A 14,402-nucleotide genomic window follows, 5' to 3' on the forward strand; every position below is an offset into this window, starting at 1 on the left:
TACTTCTCAGTTTATCATGTTCATGTCGGCCATACCTTTGGCACCCTTTTAACTCTATTGTTTATATCAATTAGGTAGCACGGCAGTATTTTTCAGTAAAATGGAGGGTATTAAATAGCAAAATGAGTGACCTTGACTTTAAATAGTAAGATAAAGCAAACGAAAAACCACATTAGAGTAAGATAGCAAAGAAGAAAATCGAATTAGATAAACTACTTGAAAGAGATTTAATCTTATTAAAATACAATACTGGTACCTTCTTAAGCCGTAACACTATATCACATTCGTTCGTAAAACTGTATTCTTATGTTTTATTTATTTAAGTCAAATATCATATATAAGTTGATTTATATGACAATAAAGTTTGAATTGAATTATTGACTGCTCCTATGTTATACATACTACATGGTGAGGTTGTATTGGTACGAAGAAGGTTTGCATATAAAATATTCATTAGAAAATGTGACGGTCAATGAACCAATCGAAAGAAACAGAAATTTTAAATGGTAAAATATACAGATGTGCCCATCTTCTTGATGTAGGATTAGTTTTTGAGCTTTAGCTTAAAGCTTTTAATTTGGATAAAAGCATCCAAAACTTGATATAAAAGTATGGTAACAATCCTATGTATATCTATACAATTTGACGTTTCTCCCTCACAATGACATTTTACCTTCATGAGCCTGAACATGTCGTAGCGGGTCACATATGATTACCCCGACTGATCAACAACATAAGGTTATTGTTGCCTTTCTGAACAGTGTAGTCTTAATTTGAACTTCAGTGCATGAAGATCATTTTTGGTGTTCATGTACTTTATATGTGGGATTAAAAAAAATTAGCAGACCAATAAGGCATAAAAGAGAGAGAGAGGTATGAATATCTTTAAACAAATTTAATTAACGTGTATATGGACCTTTTACTATTCTAGTACTAGTATATATAAATAAGTATCAGTGTTAAAATAGTGTGTACTTTATAATCATCTGAAACTGTTTATCCTGTATTATTTTACATAAAGAGCATTTGAAATGTTCCGAATAGTTTAATTTCAGAGGAAAAATAAACCAAGAAAAAAATAATGGCATATAATGGGATCCCGCTAACATGTTTAACCCCGTCACATTATGTATGTATGTGCCTGTCCCAAGTCAGGAGCCTGTAATTCAGTGGTTGTCGTTTGTATATGTGTTACATATTTGTTTTTCGTTCATTTTTGATATAAATAAGGCTGTTAGTTTTCTCGTTTGTATTGTTTCACATTGTCATTTCGGGGCCTTTTATAGCTGATTATGTGGTATGGGTTTTGCTCATTGTTGAAGGCCGTACGGTGACCTATAGTTCATAATTTCTGCGTCATTTTGGTCTCTTGTGGACAGATGTCTCATTGGCAATCAAACCACATCTCCTTTTTACCGAAACTACAGAATAAACGACTTTGGTTGGCCAAGGCGAACATTTTCCCCAGAACCATATCGAAAAGAAAAAAAAAAGAAATGAGTTTCGATACTTATCATAGTATGTAAGATTTGAAATAATATAGGTTCGCTTAGTTTCAAAAATGAACAAATAAAAATGTTGTTTGTTTGTTCATTTGTTCTGTTGCAAAGTTTGTTTTAGTTTTTGTTTTTAATTACAAGAGGATAGGATGTCCCAACGAACAAAGGTGGTGATTATAACATGATCATGAACAGACATTTTCTCGTGACAAGCTATATTATCTTTAAGGATGTACTTAGGTGATCTAAGGTAAAATTAAATAAATCAAGAATTCAATATTGATACTCTAAGCTGGAAGAGTATTAGTAAAGGATCAAAATAAGCTAACAATATTGACAGGTCATTGAGCTCCTTTTCGATTTATAAATAAGGCGGAAAAAGGCTTACTCAGACGTTTACCTTATATTTGCATTGGTATTTGGGTCTCCAATCAAAAGAAAGAGAATAAAGAATCTGCCTAAATTTTGCCGAATTACCTTTTATGAGCTCTTTTAAAGTCTTATGTTAAAAGTCATAAGAAACGAGTGAATGGTGGAAAATAATGTTTATCCAATTCTTGAACCAATGCATGTATATATCATAAACTTAGTCCTCTGAGTACGATTTTCTCATTTTTTACGCAAATATATCGTATAATCGTAAATTTTTTTCTCTCTGTCTGTTATGATTTAAGAAATATGGCTGCTCATTAAATTCCGTGTTATGAAGCCGAAGTTTACCGATTGTCACCTAATAGTAAACAAATAACAATAAGCATGGGTACTAGACATTTGCGGAAACTGTTATACACCTACGATTAGGATTACAATTACACTTACAGGTACCATTTAAATCTTGGGTCGTTTCAAAGTGTAAATATAAACCGTCGGTTCAAAACAAAGACTAACTCTTGTGATGTTTTCTATAGCTGAACAACGGGATTTCTACGAAATATCTGTAAAAATGGCTTCTTGGCAGCTTGAGGTGGAATCTAGACAACTCGGACCAGTTTGAAACACTTGTCAGACCAGTAGCTTTTCGTGGTTTTTACGTTTAATATAATTTTTGTTTGTTTTTGTCTGGATTTGTTTTCCTCTCAGTTTCCCCTAACCTACCATCTTAGCTAACTGTGACAACTTGTCAGTTTGATGAATTTCATTAAGTTCTGTTACTATAAATTGTTTTATGACGGCCTAACGAGATCAATAAGAAATATAAAACAACAGATACCTTTCAATGCAATTAAAATATAAAGCATATATATATATATATATAGTATATTCTTCTTTACATTTACGAGCCCGTGTTGTAATAAATGATCCTTAAAATCTTTCAAGATGGTTGAAATGCCTTATTGTGGTTTGTCAAATTATCCTTATTTGTCAGAGGTGTCAATCATTTAATTTAAAACGTTAATAATTGGAAAACATATATCATGATTCGTCAAAATCAGTTGATTTTTTTTTTTTATCGTCATCGAGAAATGAACAATATGTTTCTTTGTGGAGTTTTTGTGGACTTTTATTTGTATTTTCGTCGTTTTAATTTTGCCCACGGTGGGGTCTTTTTTTTTCTTGATTTATGGGTTCTAAATGCCCCTTTTCATCGTTTTCTTTAAAAAAAAAAAAAAAAAAAAAAAGTAACTTGAGTTGCATTAAACATATATCAAGCACTTCAAAGTATAGATCCCCAAGAATTTCGTTTAAATATTCTTAAAGCACCCAAGTTGTCTTTTAAAGTACGCGGATGTCTGTGAACCCAAATTTAGATTTATTGCAAGTCAAAGCACGTAAGTTGTCTTTTAAAGTACACGGATGCTAGCTGTGAACCCAATTTTAGATTTATTGCAAATCCAAGCATCCAAGTTGTTTTTTTTTAAAGTACACGGATGTATGTGAACCCATGAAATTCAAGATTTTTCTTAAACGATGATTTTTTTTTATATTTCTTTAAATATAAACATGATAAATTAGTAATATGTTATCACATAAAATTATGTTACTTCATTCTTGACTTAAATGCTCTTTGCTTGTATAGATATTTGAATGCACACGAATATTAAGTGGATCCGAATCTTAATCAAACACATAACACATCATTTATAACGAGATATTTTCATTTCTCATTAGGAATAAATTATAAGCTGATATTTAAAAAAAAATCGCCAACGCGTTATTTACTACGTCAAAAACACGTCAAAAACAGTATAAAAATACCGTTTATATTATTTGGCAAGATTTGAACGTTTTTGTTAAAACAAACATTCACTGTTTTGTTTGTAGATACAAAAGTATTATCGTATAAAAGACGAACGACACCTTTTTACAATATACCGCTTGATTTTTTAAAGCGATTGCAACTATTAATACGGAAAATGAATAAATTATAAGTGTATTTCACGCATTATATGCTTTTCCCTGGATTCACATTTGTTGTGACCATACGTTTCTGCATTTGTGTGTCGTCGAAAAGACTTTACATGATGAAAATATTATTTTTTTATTTTACTATGTATCTCAATTGGGATTTTTTTTTTTTTTGAGAGGACCCCTTGTTTTTCGTCAACTGTAATCGTAAGTCTAAGTGTAATCATAGGTATAGACCTAGGTTCCGCAAATGTCTATTTAGCACGTGTTTAACATGTACAATCAGATAATTGTTTATTTTAATGACATATACATGCGTATTGCGACCATCTATCCATTTAGTTATAAAAAAAAAATATATTTTTTTTTAATTTGAGGTTTCTTATGACTTTAAAGATAAAAAGGTGTTATGGGGCAAACTATTTTACCTTGTATGGAAAAACACCACGGAGTCCGGATATTTGACACTTATTCCAAAACCTCACCTAAGTACATCCTCAATTAGCCAAAATTTATCGGATTTTTGCTGTGTTTTGAGTCAAGCCGGTTAGGCATTTAGAATCAACACCCTCCCCTACTTTTGTAAAATATAGTTTTCATTTCTATTTTATTTTTATATAATTATGTCTTTTATATCTGAAGAGTAAATATAAAAAATGAAATGATTACCAATGAGACAACTCTTCACAAGAGACCATATAATACAGAAATAAACAACTGTACGGCCTTCAACAATTAGCAAAGCCCATACCGCATAGTCAGCTATAAAATACCCCGAAATGACAAATGTATTTAACAATTCTAACGAGAAAACTAGCGGCCTAATTTATGTACAAAACAATGAACGAAAAACAAATATATAACACAACAACAAACGACTAATATTGAATAACACGCTCCAGACTTGAGACGGATACATATAGAGTGTGTTGGTGTTAAACATGTTAGCGGGATCCCAACCTCTTTCTAACCTCGATCTATTAGTTTGACTGTCCCTCTGATATCTTTCGCCCCTCTTCTGTGACAGTGGTGTAACAGTCCAACATAAGAAAAAGCTAAACAAAATCAGTTGAAATAGGCTTGCTGTTCGGTGTGAGCTAAGGCGCTGTGTTGAAGTGTTGACGACCGTACTTTGAACTATAATGGTTTACTTTTATAAATGTGAGTTGTCTCATTTGCACTCATGCCACATCTTCTGATATCTATTTACTCATCAGATGGATACAAAAAGAAAAACTTCTAACAAAAATACAGTGGACGTGACCGGGTACTTGAACAATACGTACAGATATGAGATTACTCGCAATAACAGACATCTAGTTAGCTTCGGACGCATGAAATTTATATCGTGTTATTGTCATTTTTTTCAAAGCCAATAACTTTTTATAAAACATTCATTCATCTAAGACTAAATTATCAATCAGTACACATCCAACATCCAATTCAGTTTATAAGCAGTAGCTATACATTTAGTTAGTTCACAAAATACAATCTCATTTAGGATTTTTATATGATACATTTATTATATATAATAATATATTTTAGATTTCATTTAGGGAAATATATTTTCATATTTTTTTATCCATTCAATATGTACATTTTTTTCTCTCTATTCAAACGATACGATAGCGTACATGTAGTTGCCAGCAAAACTAGAAGCAAAGTGTTTTCTTAAAAAATACTTCAACATTTAAACATTATTTGATTGAAGCTTTCTTTGAAATTTTTATACTATTAAACTTCATTTAAACATAATTATTTGGATAACATTTTCAAAAAGAGAGAAAAGAACTGATTGTATTGTAGTAAATGTAAATTATTTGAAATTTGTATTCAAATACTTTGTTGGAGACTACTAAGCGCCAATAGAATACAATTATATTGTATTGTATAACACACTTATCATTACGTCAATGTCTAAAAAGACTAATTTTATTGTTATTTCAACAGATAGGTCATCTCTGAGTAGGTCACAATTACATGACCGAGTTTTGTTTCAGCGTGCACTGGAAAAAGAGGCAAAAAGCCAATTTTACACATTGTACCTCAATGAGCCTGGAAATCTTGTGGCTACTCGCATATCTGTTTTATCTTTTTTTTTTAAATCAGATATTCAACATATATCATTTAAATCTGATGGAATAATCATTTATCTGAAGAAGAAAAAAATATTTTCATCATTGTGAATAGATTCACACATTTGTATTAAGTAGGGCGAACTGCTGTGTTGAACGATTGCATCAAGTATCAGTTAACATATTTTTTTTTAACATGATAGGTCAGCTATATATAAACCAAATGTTGTAAAAGGTTAATATTATCAATCAATCGATAGACAACTTTTACATCATTGTTTGGTTTTTTTTAATGATGGTCTAGATGGGGTCCTTCATTTTTGTATTCTCTAGTATTTTAGGAGATCTTTTATATTATTTACATTTTTCTCTATTCTTTATATTTAGCACCCTCCATTTTCCTCTATTCTTGATCTTTTTGTCATATTTTTCTCTATTTTTTCACTGATCTTTTCGGACCATTTCGATTGTATTGATCCATTGTTATTCTCTATTCTTTAAATAGAGAACACATCCAGATCCTCTATTATCTATTGTCGAAACTAGAAAACGTTAGTTATATTCTACTCCAAGGAAACAATGAAACCAATATGTCACTCAGAGGTCATTATAAGGTCGTCAACAAATGATGAATTGACCGTACCAATGTCATGCTCCAAATAGCCTTAAAGTTGGTCAAGTGGTGTATACATTTGACAGTTAACAAATATGACAATAATTAACAAATGTAGGCGAGAGGATGTGACACAAATCGACAATATTTTACAAAGTATGAGAGAATAATATTACTGCGGAACCACACCACCAGACTACGAAAAACTAGTTCTGTCAAGTGTCAATATAGATGTATTAATTGTATGTTAAATCTTGCACTTTAAAAAGGTTCTTTATAAACATCTAAAACTCTTCTAGTTAATTGGGCATGTACAAAAACGTTGAGTGGAGTGGAGTGGAATGGTGGAGTGTTACTATAACAGCATAATTTTAATTTTCGGACATGATCAAAAAGTTTAAAAAGATTATGCCATGAATCTGATGTGCTACATTTCATGTGAATGACAAGATTCTTAAATACAATATTGAAATGTGTAAAATTAACTGATCATCATCGAATTTAACTGTATAATTTATGTCAAACAGACAAAGTTTTGATTCTTGTTTTAAAAATAACTTAAATGAATGATATATTGACCTCCATAGATACATAGATCTTTTATCAAGTAAAAAAGTTCAAATCTTTTTCAATTGAAACATACAGTATCCAAGTGTCGTTTTTGTTGTTGCTAAAGACTGTTCTGTTTGTGCTGTTGTTTCGTATATGCTTGAAGTTTATAACTTTAACTTTGCTTCGCAAGTAAAATTATTTACACCAGAATGTCGTTAACTAAGGTAAAATTGCTGAAAGACCCTCTCCTTAATTATAGAAATATATGATCATTTAACATCAATCATAAATTTTTGGGATGTAAATTAGATACACCTACTTGGACTAACGCCATCATGGTGCATCTTATACATTTCAGGACATCTTTAAATGTGTGTGCGATCTAGACTGCATGTTTGGATATATCACCGTAAATCATACAGCCAAGGGGATTTATATTAGTACAATGTTGAGACCAAACATCCAAATAAATTCTATAATTTTCAAAGCTATCAAAACATATCTTATAAATTGGTTTAATTTTAAATCTATTAACCTAACAACTCAACTGCACTTCATTTCCTTACTCCATATTTTCACTCCCTGACTCCAACACTCCACAACTCCACTCCACCACGCCACTCCACTCCACTCCACCTTTTAGCACATGCCAGTTAATTGTCAGCATTTATTCAAGCTGTATTTATAAACCATATATAACATATAACATATAACATAAGATATCAAGTTCCGCCACTGATTTATAATAAGAACACTAGTTATGATATGCCGTTTTGCTCTCTTTTCGATGAAAATCCAAGTTCTGGGCAACATGATACATCAGTGTCAATCTAAATTCATTGTTCATCATGCTAAGCTATAAGTATATAAACAATGACAACAGAAAAGAAATATTTCTGAAATAAATATTTTCGGATTGAGATGTATAATGCACAGATATTATCGGTTGGGAAGTTCTGTTAGATTCAGATCTATTGTCAATGGATTTTACGGTAACAGGATGACATGTTGGCTGAGCATGTTAGTTTTTAATAGCAATTTGCTGTTTGTAGTTCAAAGAGTGCACTGGCCGCAGCGTGTATTGATCTTTATTGCTGAGTAGGTCAATCGGAACTGAAAGTTGTAACCTGATAACCGTTGTAAAATACAATGGTATGCAGTTGTAAAAATTAGTCATTAGTACAATCAAAGATGTAATACATCTATGATACAATGTACAATGTCGGTTTAAAAATCGAAAATAAACAAATTAATAACGTAACGACCGTATACTTAAGTCTTTGTGACAATAATGTAGAATTAAGATAAAAACACTTCAAAACAAGAAGTTATGACGTCTTATATATAGACCATAGTCAATATTTTAAGATGTTTTAATGATCCTGTATATCGGTCACGCTTGCGCTTGCGCAAGTATCGAGTATTTATCAGTGCAGCCGAACTTATTACAAATTGTCAAAGGTTAAAGATTTCATGTACTAAGTAAGACAAAACTCATTTTTTTTTTTATTAAGTTGTAAAACGGAACATGTTAAGCCAAAATAACTAATGCATGTCTAAATCGATTCTTTGTTTACGTTTTAATATATTTAGTTTTATCAGTGTATCGCACGCGGCTTGTAAGCGGGAATTATTTCACTTCTCAGCGAAGCTGTTTAATAGAGAACCTGGTTTATTACAGGAAAAAACAAAATGACCAAAGACAGTGAAAGTTCTGTGTCTGACAATGGAGTTATAGAGAGGGGAGTGTGGTCGAGGAAGATTGAATACCTGTTATCCGTCCTCGGTTACATTGTAGGCTTAGGGAACCTGTGGCGTTTTCCTTATATTTGTCTGAGAAATGGTGGAGGTAAGTGTATTATTTGTTATGTCTTCTTTGTTTAATGAGGGTCTTGGTGGGAGTCCTTCAATTCTGTTTTCTTCTATTTTTAAGCCATTTTTCTGTGTTCTTTATAAATTTTGCCAAGTATATTATCTGTTATATATTTAAACCCTCCCATTATTCTTTATTATGATCCTATTTTTCTCTATTCTTCATATTTTTGTCCTATATTTTGCTTTATGTGTTTCCTCATTATTTTTCTATTCTGCTTACCCCTTCCGAACCCTCATTAACATGAGCAATTCCAGGTATATTAAGCTGTACACCTTTTGAAAAGTCCATTTTTGATTCAAAGAAAAGTACAAATGCTAAATTACTAAAAATGTCTGGAATTTCACCTATTTGTCTTATCATTTATTTTTCAAACGGTTAAATAGTGGAAATACATTAACTTTAGATACCAGGATCGAAATTTTATATTTATGCATGACGCGCGTTTCGTCTACAACAGACCCACCAGTGACGCTCAAATAAAAAAAATGTTGAAAAGGCTAAATAAAAGTACGAAATTGAAGAGCATTGAGGAACAAAAATTCCTAAAAATTTGCCAAATACAGCTTAGGTAATCTATTCCTGAGGTAGAAAAGCCTTAGTATTTCAAAAACTCAAAGTTTTGTAAACATTTTATTTATAATTATGACCATATCAATATGATCAATGATATATCATGTTGCCTCTAACATCCTACAATCATTGAAAATGGGACGGGGTGGTACAAAAATGTTCCTGACTTTTAATATTTAAATAAAAGAGTAAGGAACAGAAAGTTTCCGTATTAGTAAATGTAGACATAATGTATAGACAATTATATATAGTTCACGGTAAGCCCTGTTTAACTCGTAGTCTACATGTTATCTGATGGAGAGTGGAAATTTTAACATGTTTAAATGTGTTTAATGAAATGATATGGCGGCATAGAAATTATAACCGGAAGAAAAGTGACATTTGGAACTTTTACTATAATTTGCAAAGTGGACTCGCGTTTTGAATTGAATATGTATATGAACTCTCGTTTTGAATAGTTACATGAACTCTCGTTTTGAATATTTATATGAACTTTCGTTTTAAATTGATTATTTCTCGTTTTAGTTTTAAGTTGTCGGTTATAAAAGCTCAGAGAGCTTATGTTTATTTGTTATGTAACATGCCGACTATAAATAAAGCTTTGAATTGAATTGAATTGAAGTTGACATGGTTGAATATTTCTTGTTTTAAATGTTTCTTTATTCTTAAATATAATGTTTCTTATTTCAAATATCCAAAGAGATTATAGATTTACTATTTTACAACTTAATCCGATGGCTGTCACGGCGTTTTGCATTTGCGCCGATCTGCATTTCATTTGCGCCGATTTTTTCTTTCATTTGCGCCGATTTTTTTTTTCATTTGCGCCGGTTTTTTTTACAGGTAAATAACAGGTAAAAACATAAAAACAGGTGAAATGATAAAAGAAGGTGTGGTATGAGTGCCAATGAGACAACTCTCCATCCCAGTAATGTTATTTTCATTTATCATTAAAGACCTCTTCCGTTAGCCAGTTGTACATATGTTATGAATTGTCAATCATAACATGTATAAAACTGTTGTCTCCTGCTTAAAATTAAGAAGTAAAAACCTAAGATAAACTTACACTCAACTTCAAAAGAAGCAATTATCGCTATTTTGCTAAGTTAAGCCGGAGGACAATAATCCGTTTATGATTACAAAAGATTAGACAATGATAGATATATTTCATGAGAACCTTTTATAATGTTTAAATACCCTTATCTTGGACTTAGTTTATATGTTTTGAAAACTGTTGCTGTGGGAGTCTTCCCCTAGCTTTCAAGCTGTAAACTTGTGAATAAATTTGTATATATATTTTATACGGTCTTGCGTTTAAAGCAGCCATAGTGTCGATTATAGACCTACAGACTTTAATGTAACCCGTGCCGAAGTTCACGGACTTATGCCGGAATCTCACGGGGTTATACAATTAACATGAACATCCTGGTCGAGGAGTTTAGGCTGAGAGTTTAGGTCGCTGAATACGGAAATAAATAATAAAGATTGAAAAGGTCGCTGGATAGGGTGTTGTTACCACACTGTCACAAAAGTCAGTGTTTCGAATCCCGTTAGGTGAGAACAAAAATTTGTTAACGCCAATTTGAAGATCTAACAATTTGAGACGAATTACATGTATTGTAAACAGATATATCATGTTAAAGGGAAACTTCGCAAAAAAATCAAAAATTGATATTATGTCCATTCTGTATAAAAATGCTCAAATTTATAGATATTAAAGTTTTATTCCGCTAAATAAGAGATCACCATCGATTTAAAATTTTGAGTATCAGTTCTCTACTCTCCGCCATCTTGTCACCTTCTCCGATGAAAAATCCCGATATGTCAATAAACCACAAAGGAACAAAACTACAGTAAACGATGTAGTCGTAATTGCGTGTCGATATCTTGTCAATCGTACGGTTGTTTTATCTGACTGACTAACTTGATACGGAAAATGGTCTTATATTTTTAAATAACCATATAGTCTGTTATTTTTAAACTGATAATATTGTAATTAGTTAAAAAGTCAAAGTTCAAATCATAAAATGATAAATAAGTGTTCCGTGGAAATTGTTTTCGAAAATCTAATTCGTTCATAATTCTTTCAAGTAATAAACTTTATTTAAATAAATTCGGATCTTCCCTTATCTGATCACCAGCATGGCTAAAGGTATTACTCCCAAAGGTATTGGAAGGGGTGTAAGGTGACACGTCCAGGTATTCAATCGATTTCCTGTCCGGCGGGCTTGCAAGTTCATGCATCGTTTCACTTCTGTAGGTATTGATCAGTGTACACGACCGTTACTTATAACTTTCCATTTTGAACTATCAGGTGCATGTATAATATACATTTTTGTCTTGCATGTCCGAAAGTGATATAATATACTAGTCATTACTGAACTCATACGCTTGTTTATAAATAACATTTCTGGTGTAAAGAATATTATTTATAAAAAAAAAATAATACAAAAAAAATAATTGAAGAAATACAAATCTATTTACATATTTTTCCAAGGGTTAATTTGGGAAAATGTAATATATACTCGTTATCAATAGTTTAGGACAGATTGGAACATACCAGAATTATTGATCTAAAAAAATGTGCGCACTTGTCGACGATTCGTGTATACATACGCCTGGTAGAAAGTTATGGAACTATAGTCAGTAGCGCTATTTAAAATATGTATACATGTATACATTGAACATAAGAAAGAAACATACATTTTGTGTAAATTGTGGTAAAAGTTTTGTAAATAGACTAGTCCATGTATGCCAACAGTATGTAATCAACGAATTCGATAGACTATTGTATACCAAAAGAAGAAGAAGAAAAAAAAGAAACAATTTGATTTAAATACAGGTCAATTTATAACTTGCTTTGGTTCATCGAAGTCAAGAACATAGTAAACTCACAGATTTATATATCAATTAAATTGTTCTCGAATAAAGGACGAAATTCGTCATCATCACAATTGTTCCAACATTCATGTAAAATATATGCAACTGGACGTACACTAATAATCCCCAAGGAATGTGAATATTTTCTAGGTTAACTATTGAGTGTCAATTTCGGGATTTATTTTCTTTCTTGATATTCAATGACAGCAATTTAAAGAATAAACTGCTTGTCGGATATTTGTCCGCTTTAGGGGTATTCTTGCAAGTTGAACAGACTTATAATAACATTCAAAAATAGGGAAAGATAACATTAAATTCGTTGTCTTTTAATTTTAAACATCGTTGATCAAATAGTTATTTAAGTATATATATACGTTGGGAGACGACGATTATTATAGTTGTCTCAGATTTTAATAAGGACGTTCCCCATTATGAATAAATTTGGTTGACGTTTATCACACTTGAAAAGAATATCTATTCGTAATTTTTCGATTCCATTACAAAAATATTTTTTTCTTTATTCGTACATATTATATTCCGCTTCGGTAGAGTTATCTTCAGATAGTTTCATATATTAATTAATACATGGCTTTCAAAAGTCTAAATGTAAGTGTTCTCGTACATTTTTTCGCCTAATAAAGACAAATAAAAATGATTTTATTAGTAAAGCTATTTCTAATTTCTAAGTCCCCCTTTTTTATGAGACATCAATCAAGGACAAGACTTGTATATCATTTCATTCTGACATATGAATTAAGTTTCCCGTCTTTAACCGAAAATTGTGTATTTCTTAGTAAATTAACTTATTTGAATTCAAATAAATAATAGCACCAAATATAATTAAATAATTCCACGGCGACCAATTTTTATTTGTCACCAACTTGAATATGTATTTCTAATGTGTGTATTAAATGCTACCACTGATCCGAATAGACAGTCACACCTGGCAAGGTGTGCCCTAGAGGCGTGGTTAAATACCGAAGTGCAAATAACAATTTACCTTTCAACAAGCCATCTACGAGTATTGCCACAGAACCGTGAATACACACATCGTATAAACCTAGCCATAGCAGAGATAGTAAAAGGTCAATAATAGTACACCAACATATTGTCTTTACAGATTATTGTACTTTAATTTGTTCACCTTATCAGTCCGAAAATACATTTATTAAAAATAAATTTATAACTTTTTGTGTTGTCTACAAAAATAGTTCGAATATATACGTTTAACATAGATAATTTATCTCACGAATGAGTACAATTGAACGTCTGTGCGTTTTATCTTCTTATTATCGGATGGTTATTAGATAAAGCATAAGTCATCGGCGCGCTTACGATTACGTTAAAATATGATTAAAAACCAAGACTTTTAATGATTGTATTTTAAATCCCGGCATGCAAAAATCAGGAGAAAACGTCACGACCTACAGGAAGTAGTTGATATTTTTTCATTAATTATTGAATTTCTCCTTTATTACTGCACATATAGCGATAAAACTTTGTGAATATATATATTATGTCATAATGAACATATTTAAACCATAAGTAAAAAATCGTGAATTTTCCCTTTAAGGAGGGGTATTTGCGAAAAATACCAGTCGAGAGAATGTTAAATTTCACGAGCCGTAAGGCGAGGGAAATTCATTCTCAAGACTGGTATTTTTCGCAAATACCCCTCAAGAACATGATATATCTGTTTAATTACACCGAATGTTAATGTTCTAAAACGCATTGATGATCGTGACGTTACAAGCGTCCAGTCGGATAGAGTATTTTTTGGCAAATACCACGGCAGAGAGGGTAAAAAAGGCAAATCCTTTTTGGCAAATACCCCGGCGGAGTTAAAAAATGAACGATATTCGTTTGATAACAGTGAATTGGTGAAAAATACACTGGCTATCAACCAATCAAAACCCAGGATTCTTACATAAGGTGTAATTATATACAATATTTTCTTTTGAAAGATCAAGTAAAAGAAAAAAAAACACAAC

General features: G+C 31.3%; 1 protein-coding gene across 3 annotated transcripts in view; it reads left to right on the plus strand.

Moving 5' to 3' along the window:
* Positions 1 to 779: 779 nt before the first annotated feature.
* LOC139511665 (sodium-dependent proline transporter-like) overlaps positions 780 to 14,402 on the plus strand; it is a 44,667-nt gene continuing 31,044 nt past the window's right edge. The window contains exons 1-2 of one of the 3 annotated variants that reach the window (XM_071298658.1): positions 780 to 873; positions 8,767 to 8,934. In XM_071298658.1, coding sequence (XP_071154759.1) covers positions 8,778 to 8,934 — 157 coding nt within the window. In that variant the 5' untranslated portion in view covers positions 780 to 873; positions 8,767 to 8,777. Of the gene's footprint in view, positions 874 to 8,472; positions 8,568 to 8,655; positions 8,935 to 14,402 lie in introns of those variants that run through there. The other 2 variants (XM_071298656.1, XM_071298657.1) reach the window with 2 other exon arrangements.

The sequence above is a fragment of the Mytilus edulis genome, chromosome 2 (genome assembly GCF_963676685.1).
Source record: "Mytilus edulis chromosome 2, xbMytEdul2.2, whole genome shotgun sequence".
NCBI lineage: Eukaryota > Metazoa > Mollusca > Bivalvia > Mytilida > Mytilidae > Mytilus > Mytilus edulis.